Raw genomic sequence first — 17,702 nt, forward strand, 5'->3', positions numbered from 1 at the left:
CTACCGTCCCACTGTACACAAGCTTCACTCCTTAAACCTCTTGGAACATAGGAAAAACATACTGTGTCAGGCCAACAGTCCGTCTAGTCCAACGTCCAGTCAGCAGCAACGACTAACAGAAGATGCTAAGAAGGAGAATAAATAATACGGGGTAAGAGGTATAGATGTACCTCACATCTTGATTATTTTCCTTTATATCTCAACAATTTAGAAAAAAAAAATGAAGCAAATGTGGAACTTCACTGGAAAGATGACTTTGGATTCCCCTTGAGGTGACGTTTCTTCTGATGCTCTTGTTCCCAGGTATGTGGCGCATCATTTGGTTTGTTTTCAGGCAAAAATCTGTTAGCTCAGAAATAAAGCTGAGGCACTATTAGCATTTAAATGCTAAAGGAAAAGTGATCTCCAAGCACCAGACTGATTGAAGTTTTTAATTACATGCCCAGGCACATAACATCTATAACAGAGAGTGCCACGCAAAATATGCATTTCTCTTTGAAATTCCCAATTTACTCATACAAGAGATGGCATTGCGATATTTTACTCATTACTATTTTTACTGCATTACAGTCTTAAAATGAAAGTCAACATTAGAGGGTAAATGTTAGACTTAGCTTAAGAATGAAAGCTTAAGGGAAAGAAAGCAAGCAACTTCAATTCTACCTCCATTCTTCACTACTTCTGTTATCAGCTGCTGCCTGACATCTTCCTCACAAGCAGCTGAACCTTTATGAGGACATAATTGTACATTCTTTTCAAGGGTTATCAGCTGGCTGAGTTGACTTTTGTTACCTCCCAGGAGGATGCCAGAGCTCATTTGCTCTTCTCTCAACCACTAACATTCTAGGCTTAAAAGCAGCACAAACAGAAGTCACCAGTTTGTGGTAAATGAGCAATTCTCATTATGCATTGTTATGCATTATGTGATGATTCTATCAGCCTGGCTTTCCGTGAACACTCCTAGACAGGCGTGCTGGCAAAGGTCAGCAGAAGGGCATGACTGAGCTCTGCTGTGACCAAGTACATGCTGTCCGCAGTAAGTCCACATCAGAAGAGATGCAAAGGAGTTGAACAGCTCTGATCTGTTGCGAGATTCACCAGCTTTTGTTTCAGCTTCTTTTTTCCTCCCATGAAACTTTCTTATTGTGGGGCTTCCTGTCTGTCTTCCGTTTCTCTTTCTCCTTTCTTTCAGTTTCACACTCCGGGCAATGCCCGCCTCCTAAAACCTCAGCACTGCACTCCTTCCTATTTTGCCTCAACATTATTTTGTGTTTCTCCCGTACTGTTTGATCTTTGCCTGGATGCCCTTGGACCTGTACTCTTTATTATTTACTCTTCACCTTTGCCCTGTTTCATATTCCATTTACAGTCTCCAGTTTCAACTATGCTTAAACACTTTATGTACTTTTCTCACCAGTGTAAACATTAAGAGAACAGCATCGGTCAAATGGCATAAGGCAGAGGGACAGGTATAGCCTAGGGAAGAGAAGGCTCAGGTGGGATCTGGTCTCCCTGCCTGAAGGGAGGGTGCAAAGAGGATGGAGCCAGGCTCCTTCACTGGGGACCAGTGCCAGGCCCAGAGGCAGCAGGCACACTCTGAAATGCAGGAGACTCTGACTGAACATAAGAAAGCACTTTTTATACTGTGAGGGTGATGGAGCACTGGCACAGGTTGCCCAGAGAGATTGTAGCATCTCCATCCTTGGGAGGTACTCAAGAGCCATCTGGCACAACTGGCTCTGCATGGCCCTGCTTGAGCAGGGGTTTGGACAAGATGACCTCCAGAGGTCCCTTCCCACCCCAGCCATTCTGGGATTCTGAAATAAGCTCTGCTTAACTTTGTATTTGAAGCCAATAGAAAATTACACAGAATCCCAGAATGGCAGGGGTTGGAAGGGACCTCTGGAGCTCATCCCGTCCCACCCCCTGCTGGAGCAGGCACCCCCAGAGCAGGGGCACAGGGCCGCGTCCAGGTGGGGTGTGAATGTCCCCACAGAAGGGACCCCACAGCCTCTCCGGGCAGCCTGTGCCCCTGCTCTGGCACCCGCACAGGGAAGAAGTTTTTCCTCATATTTAAGTGGAGTAGAGAGGAGTCAGTTTTTTCTGTGTGAGCTCACCAGGGTGACACAGGTGCACATTGTTGCTCTTGGAGAGCTGGAGGAGGAGGCACAGATTTGCTGTTGGGCTGGGACCGGATTGTATGAGTATGGAGTGAGCCATTCTGCTCCGCTGTAACCGGACCTTTTCCTCCCACCTGTACAGCCATGGTAGCTGCTCTACAGCCACCAGGAAAAAGTAGCCCTTGAGCTTGAAGGTTGCAGCTGGTAGCACTCAGCTCTTGCTCATTGATATCTGTGAGCTTATTTAAGTGATGCTTATAACAGATGTTGAGTCACACAGCATGACAGGTAGTAAATGAGTGCAGATATTAAAGTGATTTTAGGTAATTTTTTCCACGTCTGCCCAGTTGATTGTTAATGGAAGTTAGAGGCTTCCCAGCAGCCACTATCAGTTAAACTGTCAGCACGGGGACACGTTCTCTGTCAGCCTCACTAATTCTAACATGCTGTTATGACACAAGGGTAAGAAGAAAATAGAGTCAGTTATTCACAGTAACCCATCTGACCTTATTCTGGCAGCAACAAATGCCGAGACACGTAGTAAAGTGACACTACTGGTTTCTGTTCTCATGACCTTCTAAGAATCTCCAAATTAACATTTCCAGATGTAATTTCTGCTTATTTATGATTGCTTCTATGCCATGAAGTCAAATGTTCACGTTGGGTGTGCAGGACAGGACTGAGAGCAACGCCAAATTGCCGTATTTGAAGCAGCTTGCCTCAAGAAAATAAAATCTTTGAGAAATCTTAGTAAACCTTTGTATTTGATTCCTCACAGTGTTCCGAGTTAGAAGCCAGCACTGAGATGTGGTGGTTTCAGCAAGGTCTCTCTTTCTTGCCTGTGGCTTTGGTTGTTTGGTCAGCTGCATCTTTTGTGTTTTCATACATTACTGCAATCGTCCTACACCACGTCGACCCTTTGGTGCCCTACATCAGGTCGGTAACATTCATACGACTGTACCGTAGTACTGAACTGGCCTCTCGCTCCCGACTCCAAACAGCGGTTCTTACCTAACAGCTCCAGTTCTAAAGTTACTGGCTGTTTGTAGTGATTTGTGTGTAACGCTATTTAGAGCTGTCTATTTTTGTGCAAAAGTCAAACCTTTAAGCTGTGGCTCTGTGAACGTATCCTTAAAATAATGATGAACAAGAAAGCTGGGGCGCACCTCCAACCCGATGTTCAGAGCGAGCGTCCTGCTGTCACCAGGTTTGGTTGCACCAGTAAATCTGCACAATCGTCACTATTCCTACCTGCATTGCATCAAGGCTGTATGTAGGACCTTAGGTTTGGTCTTGCAGTTTTCTAGGTTCTTCATTTTTCTGGCTTTAATACACTTTATTTACCTTTTATGGACTCAAGATCAATATAAAAGGAATAGTTATATCAAGTATGTTCATTCCTTGTTCTAAGGAAAGCATGTCTTTACCATGCTTATTTCTACAGCTCTAAAACTAGCACAGTATAGTGTGAGTGATGGAAAATATCTGGTAGGGGGTTTTGGTCGGTTGGTTGGTTTGTGGTTTTTTTTTTTTGTTTGGGGTTTTTATTATTGTAGGGGGTTTTTGGGTGGAGTGTTTGGGGGGGGGTTGTGTTTGGGGGGTTTTTTGTTTGTTTTGGCTTTGTTGTTTGGTTTGTTTGGTTTTTTTATTTAAACCTTTTTCTTATGGTTCCTTTGTAGATTGAAATAAGTACAGTTGTGTTGCAAGTATTTTTAATATAGATAGGTACTTACCACTCCGTTTATCTCTTCCAGTGATACAGGGACAATACCACCTGAAAGATGCTTATTTGGGATCATGTTAAATATTTCTGCTTTCTTGGGTGAGTATAGAAAGCTGTCCTTGGCAAGCTGCAGGCAGTTCTGGAATACACACAGCTTTAAATAATTTAATTTCCTTATTCAGATCGTTAGGCAGCCCATAATTCTCAGTCAAAAATTAAATTCTAGACAATCAATCTTAATTCTCTTAAGCAATTCAGGGAAAGTGTATGTCAGGGATGTTATCCACAAAGTCAGCATGACAACTGCCGATTCCAGAAGGCCAAAATTGTGTTTAAAAAAAACCAAAAAGAACAGACTAGTGAAAGAAATAGAAATGAAAATTTAAGGCAGTCACCTTGCTTGTGCTGCGATTATGGAGAGGGAGAAAAACAACCTAGTATGGCTTTCAAATGAAGGAGATAAGAAAAATCTAATAAGTTGATTGATTTACCATTATATTATTCCAGTTTTGGCTTCCAGATTCTCAGCTTTCCTATTTCAGTGTACCATAAGACAGTTTTTGTATTTTAAATAGTTGCCTCTGTCACTCAGCATCTTCCCAGTCAAAAAAAAAGACAGTCTACTCGTCAGCTGAAAATCTCACTGCATTCGGGTTCCTCGTTAACAGGTATGGCTACCATGTATGTCCGTTACAAACAAGTTCACGCTTTGAATCCAGAAAAATCCAAGATCATCAAGCTCAATAAGATTGGCCTCATACTGGGACTGATGAGCTGTTTCGGCCTTTGCATTATTGCAAATTTCCAGGTTTGTGCTTTGCTCGCAAAGTTCTGAAGCTGTCCAGAGTTGTGTGCGTTTGTTTACTGAGATGTCTGATAAAATGGGGATTTTACTGAAAGCAAAACTTCTTGGGGCAAACCTGGCTTTTGTCAAACTCCGTACAGAAAACTGTTTAAAAAATTAAGGTTTGGTTTACAATTTCTTACTACTTATTTGCTTTTTCCACTGGGACTTGTGAGTAGCCATTCATGAAATTTCAAAACATTAAAAACCCCACAAGTTTTGCAGAAAGCAAACTCATCTTGGATCTCCTTACAGGAGATCTGAAAGCCCTAGTTCCAGGTTAAAAGATCACAACTATATTTTATTTTGACTCAGGAGAATCAGGTATCAAATCATCAAAAATTGTTACAACTTGAAGTAAAACCAACAAAAACACCCAACCCCTCAAGAAGTCCAGCCCTGAAAAATCTGCCTGCATAGGTATATTTTCCTTCAAACTTGTGCAGTTCGTGAAAATAATGCAATGTTACCCAGCTTTTTAATTTCTCCATCCCAGTGTCTCTATTTTTCCTTCTCCCCAATACTTCCCACCCCCTCAAAAAAATATATCTGATATTCTCACATATCACACCATCAGCAGGGCCACGTGCTACATGGCTGTTACGCACAAGACAGTTGTGCAGGTGCCAGCCTCATCATATTAATTACCTGCTGGATTTTTGGGGGATCTGTAGCGGTGCCTTTAGCCACTAGAGGCTGCATCGTCGCCTTGGTCTCCTGCTGGATTAGGGCCAGGGAAAAGCAAAGAGGAAAAGCTGGAAAGCTCCACCTTTTCCCCTTCTCCTTTTCCCCCAGCGCAGCTCTCCAAGTGCTTCAGCAGCCCCTCTCTCAGAAACCACAGCACACTCATTTTGAGGTCTTGAGGGGTTTTTTTGATGCCTCAATCCCTTTCCTTTTTTCCTGGAGCCCTAGCTCTACCCAGGGGTCACAGCCTCCCCTACCACACCCACCAAGCAAAAGCCTCCAGGCTTTGTTCAGCTCCATGATTTCCTTCCACCACTGGTCAGGACAGGTTACGCCTACTTTCTGTAGATTTCAAGGTAATCAAAATATAGAAGGTGCACGTTAACTTTTTAACTAGTTTGTGTAACGTTTACCCTTGAGCAAGACAAAAATCGGAAGTCATGTACCTGCACATTCGCATGATGCTGAGGACTGGTTGAGAGCCACTTGAGAGGCAAAAGGAGCTAAAGCCCCCAGAATCCACTGGTTACTGAAGGCATCTGAAGTGTGAAAATATACAAAGATAAACAAAGGGGATGGAAACAGCCATCCCGCCGAGAGCTCCAGAGAGCTCTCACTGCCGGGAGTCGGAGAAATAGCGCAGGGCTCATCTTCAGGCGAGATTTAATTCCCGCTGTTCAGGCAGTACTGTTGCTTTATTCTAGCTGCGGCTATTGATTTCCTCTCCTATAGGGCAAAGATTTCCGTCTGATGACACTTCATCACTGAGCAGCCCATGATTTTGGAGCACATGCCTTTGCAACTTGGTTATTCACTGTTTAAAGATAAATTCCCACCTCTACTGTACTGTGGACGCAGCACTTCAAATTTGTTTGTGCACATAAGGTGCACGTGGGGGTTGCAAGGAAAAGGTGACTCCAATTCCTGATCTTAATAGTTACTCAGTAAAATACACAGACAGTCCCATGCTTTAGGGCATGAAAGATCACCGGCACAGTTGGCAGGGAGGCCGCCAGGCCTTGCATCGCACAGTTGGCAAGATATCACTTGCTAGCTTCTGTCTTTGGGTACTGTGCTTAGCCAGGGATGAGGGGAAAGGACTGAACACAACGGGATTTTTCAGGGCATAAATTTTAAGGTGGGTTGTTTTTCTTGGAACAACTTCTATTTTTAAGTATTTTTACTATTTGACAGTTGATTCTCCTATAGTGTTCTTTAAGTTAAGAAGTATTACTGCTCGATTCAACCTTGTTCCCTCTGAGTGTTCAAAGATACTAATTTGACAAACAAGGCTTATGCAAACTAGAGCAATTCAGAGAAGTGCTAAACCTCGTTATTTTTAATCCCATTTTGGGTACTAGAAATATGTTTATCCTGTATTGCATTATTTTTTATAGATGTACCAATGTACCGATCCCTGCTCAGTCAATAGCCTGTTGTCACTCATTACCTGCCCAGCTGCAGGGACTCCTTCATCCATCTTCCGTATTACTGTCCATTATGGCTAATGAGAACAGCTCTTTTAAATTCCTGTAGTTAAGATATAGTGGTGACCTGTAATTTAGCCACAAGAACTTAACAAAAGCAGCAATACAGAGGGCTGGCAGGTGCTAGCTTCCAACTAACTCTGTATGGGGTTTCTAAGAAAAATCTAAGTGCTAGTACGTTCCAGAACTGCCTAGGGTGGGATGCGAGAAAGCAATTGAGTGGGTGGAGTGCCAAAGGTTTACAGAAGAAAATTGTTCTCAGAGTTTAAAACGAGACCAGGTTCTGTACAAGCAGTGCTTTCTTTCCCCAGAAATGCATTCTGTACTACATACACGTGGTTGGAGCCTGCCTGACATTCGGCGTAGGGGCCATTTATATGCTGGTTCAGACCGTCCTATCCTACCTGATGCAGCCAGAACTTCACAGCAAAGACATCTTTTGGATTCGCCTGACCATGTTACTCTGGTGCTGTTCAAGCATTGTGAGCAGTATCCTTTTGCTGCCTGGTGTCACCGTAAAATCGAGCAGCCTTCACAAATGACGGTATTTACATTGGCGTTAATTTAACCAACCAATATGAAAGGCTGTGCCACAGAAGGCCTGGCATCTTTCCATGTACAGCTTGTATTGTGCTATCTGTTCATATTCTGTAGTGCAAGCTGGGAACTCTAGGAGAAAGGGAACCATCGGGTTAAGCCCACAAGCGAGTCACTGGATAATAAAAAAAGTAGGAGAGATGGTCACCACCCTTTCTCCTCTCCTTTTCTTCTGCACACCAGGGACTGAAAATGGTGAGATAAGAGTTTATCACAAAGAGGTCTGACTGTAGATTATGAAAGATGGGGACAAAGGGAAGCGTACTTAAGAGATGGGTGGTTTTCATGGGGGGAAAAAGCCAGGTAAGAAATAAAAGTGTCTGTTCCCTGGTGACAGGAGCGCTGCAGCAAGTTTAATAGTTGGATACAACTAAAAGAGAAGTACAGAACCTAGCATAAGAGAAAATACTACTAACCTAACCATGGGCAGTGGTGCTGCACAGTGCCAGCTGGCTCCCGGAGCAAGTTTAGAGTGCTGACATTTGTCAGAGAGACAATTCTGGGTCATATCACCAAGGTGGAGTCAGAAGAGATATTTGACCTCTGATCTCCTCTGCTGCCCATCCTACAGTTCAAAAGACAAGATGTTTCTGACCAGCATTCCCTACAGCCTTTCCTCAGCTCTGGAATCCATCATCTCCCTTAACTTTGAATTCCGAGTGCTGGAAGCAGCTGTGGGTTTTACAGAAATACGGGAAAACCCACCCAGAAAGAGAGGCCTTTCTCCTGTCCAGAATCATTTAACAATCACAAAACTGAACAACAGCAGTTCCTCTGCTCACCCCAATGGACCTAAACATTGTATTTTGAAAATTATGACTCTGGTTTCTGTCAGACAGGGCTACAACCCTACAGCTTTTGAATTTACATTCCAAAGACACGAGTGCAAAAATCATTGCTAAAATGCTGTCCCTTCTGCAGCCGAGTCAAGTCCACCAATTTAATCCCCACCAATTCCATTTATTTTGAGGCTGGCAGCCAAAACCAACACCAAACAATACACCCCGTTTCCCAGTGATGGAGCATCTCACTGAGCCCCCATCCCTGCTACTGCAAGGTTATACAATCTGTACTAGTCAGATGAGAAGCGATAGTCTGGTTATGGATAACGAAGTGAGAAGGACCCTTACCTGCTGAGGAGGCTTGGCACAGAGCAAGGTCATCTGCCAGACTTGGAGAATTGCAGTCCCTGACAGAAATTCTTGGTGCTAGCAAAGAACAAGATATTCAGCTTTGAATGGCTAGGAGCCAAATACAATTGGGGAAGACTAAAAAAGAAACAATATGAAGTGCTGCAAGTTAAGAGCCTTTTACAGTTGCCAAAAAACCCACAAACCCAAAAATCTATAATGGTTTTTAAACCAGTGTGGTCTAACCAAAATTGGAGGGAAGTAAAAACAGCTGTGGAAATAATGATATATGCATACGTAGGTATGGAAGGGGAAGAAAAGGGAAATTATCAGAGTATTTTCTAAATTAACAGCTCATAATGTAATAAGGGGAAGATGGTAACAGGCAGAAGTCTCTGGCTGTAGGTGAAGTGGTTGCAACTGGTACTGGAGGACATAAGGAAACCTAAAAATGCTCCCGATCGACTACTGGAGTGAGAGAGCCGACACAGAAAGAGCAAAGCAGTTAATTACCCGCTCTGTAACGAGGAGAGGATGGGCGCCAGTTATTTTTGTATCACGATGATTAAATTCTTTCCATTGCAGTAGTAACTCAGGCAGGTAACTAACAGCTACTAAAGCTGTACATTTTAATTAGCGGAGGATTGGATGTCTTGCATTCAGATCAGTAACCAGAGCTCCCTGGACCACTCACATCAATTTTTTAATAACCTTTGGAAGTCTGGGTTTTCAAAGACATGTTTGTGCCAGTTAAGTTCAGCCTTGTTCACCACCAAAATTAATCTTTCACATCAGGAAGCTCTTGATGTTTAATCTCAGTAACGACTGAAGAAGTTAATACCTTAATCCTATGAAAAATCAGATCTTCTATAACGTAATGCTCCAAGTTTCATTTAAAAGGCAGTAGCACTGATGCAGCATACCTTCCCTCTGGAAGATGTTGAAAAAGTGACATCTCAATCACTCTAGAAATGACCCGGGTCTCTGATCAAATGAGGAATCATCATCATGTGAGGTTTTTCCTTGGCTGCTGCGCCAGCCTTGAGTGAACTAAGAGGGAAAGCTAATAATCCTCTCTGTTGCAAGTGGTGTAGTATTCCAACCTGTAACCCACATACCAACAGTTCAAGGTGGTTGAGAAGTTGAAAAGGAATTAGAGAAAGAGGTCCAGACACTGTTAGCCTGGAAAATACCACTAAAAAAAAATATCCCAAATGCTGAGTAAGTATTCACATTTGTCATAGTTTAAGTGCTTTCAAAGGGTGATCAAGGAGGTGTGACAAGATGCAACATACAGAGATCAAAGATAATTGATTTAGATTAGAATTAACCTTTTCACACAGCAGTAACTAGTCAGTTGGAACAACCTGCAAGTTGAAGGGAACGTGGAGCGGTCTGTGTCACCATTACTACTCATTATCCTGAGGAGACCTTGTGGAAAACACACAGCGATCTCCTCAGAGCCTCAGCTTGACACAAACCAGAGTCGAGCCTGAAATTTCCAAGTTGCTCATTCTTAGTCTTGAATCTTCCTTAACACATTTCTTTACAGTGTTTGTTTCCTCGGTTGTCTTGTACAGTGGCCTGTACGGAATGAATCTAGTGCAGAAGTTGCACTGGGATCCACAGGAAAAAGTAAGTGATTGAGCAGAGAAACAGCGAACAAAAGGCAGCTGCATTATTTGAGTGACAAATACATTTGGGCGCTTACTGCGGTTGCATACGCGTACTTGGGATGGAAGAGCACAAGTGAGCTGTACCAGTTGAGCCAGTACACAGCTACCTGCTGCTCCAAGCAAAACAGGTGCAGCTTGAAGCGTTATTTTAAATTAATCTCAGTCACAGGCAGTAATCGAGCTGCCCTGACGAGATGTCACGCTACCAGCCTGTCTGGTCTGTGCTGGTCAGCGATTCCCGGTCACTGTTAGACGGTAACTGTAAGTAATGGATCTCACGTGCCAGCTGGTTGTGGCGAAGCGGAGTTCCTGGCTGCTGACAGGTGGGTGTCTGGTGGAGTCAGGAGGAGGAAAAGGCCAAAGGATAGAGGCGATAGAGCTGCCGCTGTAGTGGGAAGCGCTGGACAGTGAGGGATCCCCGGTGGGATGCAGAAGGGGCACGTAGGCCCCCCTCACCCTCTCCAGGCGTGTGGGATGTGGTATTACACAGGCTGGTTTTGGGGGCTATTCCCACCCCTCGCTTTAAAGCCTAAGGAGCCTCTCGGAAGTCTGCTGACATCCAAGGGATGGCCTTGAACCTCACTTTTGCCAAGAGGTTTTGCTGTGAGTCATGCCGAGCTCCGATTGAGCCTTCGGGTTTTGCAGGTGGATACTGAATTCCCAGTGGGGTCATGCCAGCTGTGTGGAGCAGGTGTTTTCCTGGTCACTCGCAGTCTTCTGCCAAGTTCAGCACTTCATTCTTAGAGACTCCAGATTGCTCAGAAATTTTACTCTTCGAAGGAAATAGTTGTGGATGCAGGATGTCATATGTGCAAGCCGTCTTTGTGCCATTGCAGGTTTAAAAGGAGCTTTTCATGCTGATTTAACCCCCCTTCTCACTATTACACAGGGCTACACGGCTCACATCATCAGTACCGTCTCGGAGTGGTCGTTGGCATTCTCCTTCCTCAGCTTTTTCCTCACCTATATCCGTGACTTTCAGGTAAAATGAAGTTAACGTTCAGTGCTCTGCTTCTCCAAGCTCTACGTAGCCTGGCACGATGCAGGCTGGGCTGCCTTGTATTATCAGTCGTCGGGGCCAGAAGGCCTGTGGCACGAAAAGCACGAAGCAGTCCTCTGCTCCTCAGTAGGTCTGCCCCTGCTGTGTTAACACGCACCTTCCAGCACCAGACTAGCTTTAACCAGCTTCGCTTGCCAGATCTGTCGCGTCGCAAGGGAAGTTTGCTGTAGGATTGCAAGGCAAAGGATGGAGCCAGTCCAAGAGAACAGCTTGGGAGTCAGGCGCATAGTTCTGGAGCCGAGCTGCGTTTTGGTGTTGCAACCAACCACTGAAATCGCCCCCGCTGAGACAGGGACAAGCCTGCTAACTTGAATTTGCTTTCCTTTTTCCTATATAGAAAATTTCCCTGCGTGCAGTTGTCAGCTTGCACGGACAGACCCTTTATAACACAGCGCAGAGCTTTGTGACTGAGGAGCAGACACTGCTGGTAGCGGGGAGCATCTAATGAAGGTGAAGAGAACACGTTCTCAGCATAACTCAGGAACTTATTAGCAATAACAGGTGATATTTCTAAGCATTTATTTTATATTAAAAAAATTATGAAGCGATTGTATTGTACTTGACCTAAAGGGCTTTGCTATTAACCCACACAGCAATGCAAGTGGTATCAGTATTGTAAACACGCCTGCAACATTTCTACACATGCCAATGTCATGAAAGAATTAAATGAAGGTTATTAAAGGGTTGTGTCTCCTCATTGCTTCCAGCGCCCCCAGTTCTACCTCCCTCAGCCCCTTGCCCTGCTCTCCCCAGTGTTCCTCAAGTCAAGTCCTTTTGGATGCACAGAGCCCCCAGCCTGGTGCTGGGCTCCAGCCTCGTCCTGCTGCACCTGCAGCTCCCTTGTTGAGGCAGCTGGGGCCGGCCCGTGGCCTGCACGCTGTGGTCCTCTGGAAGGACCCCGGAGCCCCTCATCCTTTGAGTGACCCAGAAGGAAAGCCCTCCTTACGCCACAGCTTCCTCCAGGGGACAGGAGGCAGCGCCAGCGGGAGCAGCTCTCCTCCTGCTGGGAGGGCAGCCATGGGTTTGATCCTGGAGAGGAGTCGCACGGAGCAGCAGCGGGAACAGCGACCTGCAGGGGCTGCCCTGGGGCCAAACCACTCTGCTCCACGATTCCTTCCATCCTCCCTCTTCCAGACAGTTGTTTGAGCTGAGGGACAGGTCCCTCCACGAATCCACACGCAGCGTCCCTGTTGCACAAGTCTAGGAAGAGTCAGAGCACGCAGCCCGACTCCTGCTCAAGGGAGAAGCACCGGCCCGAGCACAGGGCAGAGCATGTCACATGTCCTTGTAGCCTCGGTGTCCGGGCTGCTCCCCGAGACACCCTCCAACCCAAGAGCCAGCTGCTCACTCCTCTTGCTGCTTCCAAAAGCTGTCGTATGGCGCCACATGCTGGGGGCTGGTACTGAGGGCTTTCATAGGGACGACCTCCCACGTGCTCTGGTCGTGTCCAGACCGAGCCAGAAGCCTTAAAAACACACATTTGCTCTAGTTCCATCGAAGTAGAGCAGAGTAACAGACCTGCAGAATACACAATCAACAGCTGCCTCTGAGCCCTGTTCAGCAGGAATAGCCCAGCTTCCTTCCTAAATTATTGCTCAAGTCACAGCCACATAAGCTCTAGCATGTGTTTCCTCCCACGCCAAATTAGTTTATGCTGGCATCTTCCAACCCCTGGAGGGGCAGGTAAAGGATCAGAAGAGGAGTTTAATCCAAAGGCCACCTGGAAATCACAGCAGCTGCCCTGGGCAACTTCTTTCTCCCAGATTAGAACAGGATGTCTCCATCGCAGTAGTGCACTTGCCTGGTTCAGCCGGAGTTCAGCCAGTTCACGTGGTGAAAGCAAGCGTTGGCGCTCCTGAAGCCAGTGGAGTAAGACGACAAGTAGATATGCTCAACATGGAGCCACAGAGACCCCCAGGGCTCTACAACTGGGGAAAGGTTTCCCCAAGTATGATATTTTAGCTGCTGATAAATCCCTAGGGATCAGGGCCTCCCTGAGGAGTCGCACACTTGGCTCCACGCTCTTTAATGAGGCAATACCCAAACCCCAGTTCTTGGTTAATTGCTACAGCCCAGAAAAGACGCTGTTTTGGCTACCAGAACCCCCTTTTCTATGCCTTGCTTAAGCCTCATTAGGCAGACGGCTTAACCAGGAGGTTGTCATGGCAGTGAGGTACTGCCTTGTGTTTGCAGAGCCCTGACCCCTGCTGGGAAGGAGGGAGCGAGCCCTTCTCCTGGTACGGAAGGGGAGAAACAAAAACCTCCTCCATGCAGCTTCTCGGGAAGGCTGTAGCAGGACCTGCCTGCTCACAGGGCTTTCCTTCCCCTTGGTGCCTGGCATCACCTCCCCTTCGTCTCTGCCTCTCCCATGAACAACTGTCAAGCACAGGAAGGTTGTTCCTGACAACCACATCAGACAGGCTGTCCCTGGGAGCAATTCCTGCTCCAGAGAGCCCCAGATTTCTCTCTAGCAGCAGCAGCAGCACTCTGACAAGCTAGCCAGGTCCACTTGTGGGCAATCAGGAGCCTGAGCTCTGGGAAGAGCTTGAGTTCTACCTAAAACAGCACATTCCTGAGCCTGCAGTTAAAAACCCACAGCTACCCCAAGGCTCCCCCCACCCAGCTCAGCACCACTTGTTGAGTTTCTCAGATCCACAGAAGTTCAACCTCCGAGCAGCAAACTCTCCTATTTAACAACCTCCCCAACACACAGAAAACCCTCTTCCTCCTCTCTCACCCTTTACCAAGGGGACAGAGATGAACAGCTCCGTGCTCCTGCCTGATCACTCCAGAACTGCACAACCCCACAGCATTGCTGCCCCTTTCTCCCCCTCCCCTGCATCCCACCAAAACAGGAGAGGGCTGGGCCAGGTCTCACCTCTCCTACTAAAGGCTGTGGATGGCCAGTCCCCCTGCAGGAGGGTCAGCATGGCCATACCGAGGTGGCTGAGGAAAGGCAGAAGACTCAAGCAGTCAGCCTGTCGTGGTTTTGCCTGGGATAGAGTTAATTCTCTTCCCTGTAGCTGGTGCAGTGCCGTGGTTTGGATTTAGGATGAGAATATTGTTGATAACACCGGGATGTTCAGTTGCTGCTGAGCAGCGCTTACACTAGGCAAGGACTTTTCCAGCCTCTCATGCTCTGCCGGGGGCACAAGGAGCCGGGAGGGGAGGGGAGGGGGCACAGCCAAGGCAGCTGATCCAAACTGGCCAATGGGATATTCCATATCATATGACGTCATGCCCAGTATATTAACTGGGGGGAGCTGGCCGGGGGAAGCAGCGATTGCAGCTCAGGGACCAGCAGCATCGGCCAGTGGGTGGTGAGCGGTTGCAGCACTTGGAGTTTTTTTTTCCCCCCAAGTTTCATTTCTCTTGTTATTTTCATCCTATTATTAGTGTTGCCGTTGTTGTTATCATCATCATAATCATTATTATCATTATCACTATTACTACTACTATTTTAATTATTAAACTGTTCTTACCTCAACCCATGAGTTTTCTTTCTTTTGCTTTTCCAGTTACACCCCACTGGGATGCGGGGAGTGAGCGAGTGGCTGTGTGGGGCTGAGGTGCTGGCTGGGGCTAAACCACAACATAACCCAAGGATCTGCTCCCCTCACTGCTACAGGACTTACAGGCTCCTGAGAGCATTAGCATACCCTAATTGCCCTGACCAGCCTCACTTGGGACCTCCATACACACTTTCTGCCCACAGCCCAGGAGCTCCATGTGAGCCCAGGCGCAAGCACCCAGTCCTGGCCCGAGCCATGTTGTGGGTAGACCTGCCTTCCGTTCTGCCCCGGGCTTTATGTTGCGGTTAGACTTAGACTGTAGGTAGCTTTTGTCCAACCTGATCTCCTCTGTGGCCCTCAAATGCGCAGTCAGCCATGTCTCCACTCCCATCTGCTGCTGCTCCTGACTGAACATCCTGGATGGACCCAGAACCTCACCCATCCTGTCACCTTGCCTGGGGCTGACTGTGGACCCCATCACCACCACCCTGCTCTGTCTACCTGGCACAGCTCCCTGGCTGTTGGGGACACTGCCTGTGTCCCGGTGACCGCCTCCTCATGCTTCCTTGGAAGTAGCCCCACTCCTGCTGCTCCCAAAGAAGTTGAGATGTTTCAGTCAACTCCTACTGAGTTCATCAGCATTTCCTTGTTAAGGAGTGGCTGCATTTGTACTTCTTATCCCTGCCGGTTCCTGTGAACTTGGTTCTTCCTCTGCTCCTTGCTGACTGCAGTAAACTTACCAGGCTTGGGCTAGAGAAACCACCACCTACGTGATACCAGTGTCTTCCTGTGAGACCACAACTGAAAACAGGGCTGGCTTTCTCACACCCTTGGTGCACAAGGCGGCTCTATAGCATTACTCCTGAAATGAGCCCCACGCCCTGTTGCAAGGACAGCAAAGGATGGAGGCATCTGTCAGCAGCTGAACACTGGAGATGAAGCATGCCAAGGAGTCACAGCCCTCGGGAAGACTGACAGGAATGCTAACACAAGATGTCTATTAAAAATTGAGGAAAAACCTGCTGAAATGGCAACAACCAGCAGCCACTCAAATTCTTGGCGAATCCTTGTCCAGCCATCTGGAGAGCTCAGGTTTGTCAGATTGTGTTAACCATTGTCAGGTGTGAGAGGCGAAGTTCAAAAATAAGCATGTGTTCCCACCCAAAGCCAAACGGAGGCTGCCGGCTTGGGGGGCGGCTTTAGTGAGAGAGAAGAATGTGCAAGAACAATGTGTTAAAAATGCAAAGAAAATAGCCAACAGAGAACATGGAGCATTGTCTTCAGAGAAGCATGAGAAGATGGGGCAGGAGCTTGTAGTGTTACAGAAGGAAACTGTTCCAGCTGACTCATCCTTTATGCATTGAAACAAGGTCTCAATGGTTTTATTCTTTTTTTATTATTATCATTTAAAGAAAAATTATTAGCAAGTAAGGCCATCATCAATTAAACAAAAAAAGAGAATTAAAAGGATTAGCCCAAAAGGCAAAATCTATGCAAGTTTCTGGAGACTGTTTAGGGAAGAAGTGTGTGCCACCTAATCCAAAAAGACTCGGAGAGGGAGGGGGCAGCCAGTGTGGCTCAACTGGGTTAAGGCAGCCATTAGATGTAGGTAAAAAAGCCTTGGATAAATTGAGCTTGCGTCCGAATGAGCAGGTGATTTAAGGGACAACAAACGTGTTTTCAAACATCGGTGGAAGTTGGCCAGAAGCTTTTTAAGATCAAGATGTAAAACGAGTCTCCAAAATCCATCAGAAAAAATTAAGATATTGGTATCCGTGACCACCACAGAAAAGCCCAGAAAGGTTCCCATCCTCTCATCACAGGGAACTGACGGATCTGTCTGAAACGGAGATGTGGGTAAGAAGTTTAAAATCAAACCAATGAAAAGTAATGAGTTTATGAATGAACAGGATTATACTCCCATGTTCAACAAGAACCCTAGTGTTTAAAAAACTCCACAAGAGTACAAGATGAAATGGCTGAAATAAATTGTCCCACTCTGCTCTGCACTGGTGTGGCCTCACCTCGAGTGCTGCGGGCAGGGTTGGGCGCCACAGGACATTAAGGGTATAAAGCCACTAGAGAGTGTCCAGAGGAGGCCACGGAGTTGGTGAAGGATTTAGAGGGGAAACCATACAAAGAGCGGCTGAAGTCCCTTGGTTTGTTCAGCCTGGAGCAGAGGAGGCTGAGGGCAGCCCTCCTTTAGGAGCTGACAGATGGATCTTTTTGTCTGTTCATCCCTCCCCACTTTTGTGAACCATCTGGATTAAGTTAACACCCTCTTCCTTCTTGTCTGGGTGTCTTGTGACTCCTACCCTATCTTCCACCATCATCTCTTAAAGGCTTGAGTCTTCATTTTAAGCTGTTGCCTTTTTTTTCAGACTGTCATTAGTTCCTTGAGCTGGAAGTCTTCAGTTGCTGCAGTTTTCAGATGCGCTGGGTCTTGATGACCTGCTAATCTCAGTGCCATCAACCCCCACCATTCCCACAGCCCTCCTGCTGCTCATGTCTTCTGCTGCTCCCATGGCTGTTCATTCTCTCTCCAGACTGGGCTTCTCTCCTCTACTACAATTCTCTGCAACCGAAGTCTCTGCAGGTTCAGTCAAGACCTGCCTCAAATCCAGTATCATTTACCAAAGGAATTTGGGTCCCTCTAAACAGGGATCTGTGGTCAGTCCCCCACCTGGACTTCCTTCACCATAGTTTTAGAGAAACCAGGCTGCTATGGCAAAAACAGGACTGTCCTCAGCTGGTTTTAAGAGAAGAAAGGCTAGTCAACAGTCAGTTTCTCAATGAAGGGAAGAAGTCCCAGATACTCCTGTTGGAGCTTGCACTCTTCAATATTCACAAATTATTTAGGTGAAAAGCA

General features: G+C 46.5%; 1 protein-coding gene across 1 annotated transcript; it reads left to right on the forward strand.

Annotated features, from left to right (window-relative positions):
• The first annotated feature begins 209 nt into the window (after positions 1-209).
• Positions 210-12,002, forward strand: DRAM2 (DNA damage regulated autophagy modulator 2). The gene is made up of 8 exons (XM_064472100.1): positions 210-303; positions 2,899-3,056; positions 3,875-3,942; positions 4,512-4,651; positions 7,170-7,347; positions 10,138-10,220; positions 11,151-11,243; positions 11,659-12,002. Exons 2-8 carry the CDS (start codon positions 2,926-2,928, stop codon positions 11,764-11,766), a joined length of 801 nt encoding a protein of 266 aa, XP_064328170.1. The 5' UTR covers positions 210-303; positions 2,899-2,925; the 3' UTR covers positions 11,767-12,002.
• Positions 12,003-17,702: the final 5,700 nt, after the last annotated feature.

Source organism: Phalacrocorax carbo, chromosome 23 (genome assembly GCF_963921805.1).
Source record: "Phalacrocorax carbo chromosome 23, bPhaCar2.1, whole genome shotgun sequence".
NCBI lineage: Eukaryota > Metazoa > Chordata > Aves > Suliformes > Phalacrocoracidae > Phalacrocorax > Phalacrocorax carbo.

Coding starts and splice junctions, on each gene's coding strand:
- DRAM2 (XM_064472100.1), top strand. CDS start 2,926: ATGTGGTGGTTTCAGCAAGGTCTCTCTTTCTTGCCTGTGGCTTTGGTT. Junction 3,057..3,874: donor CCTTTGGTGCCCTACATCAG/GTCGGTAACATT, acceptor TATCTCTTCCAG/TGATACAGGGACAATACCAC. Junction 3,943..4,511: donor AAATATTTCTGCTTTCTTGG/GTGAGTATAGAA, acceptor CCTCGTTAACAG/GTATGGCTACCATGTATGTC.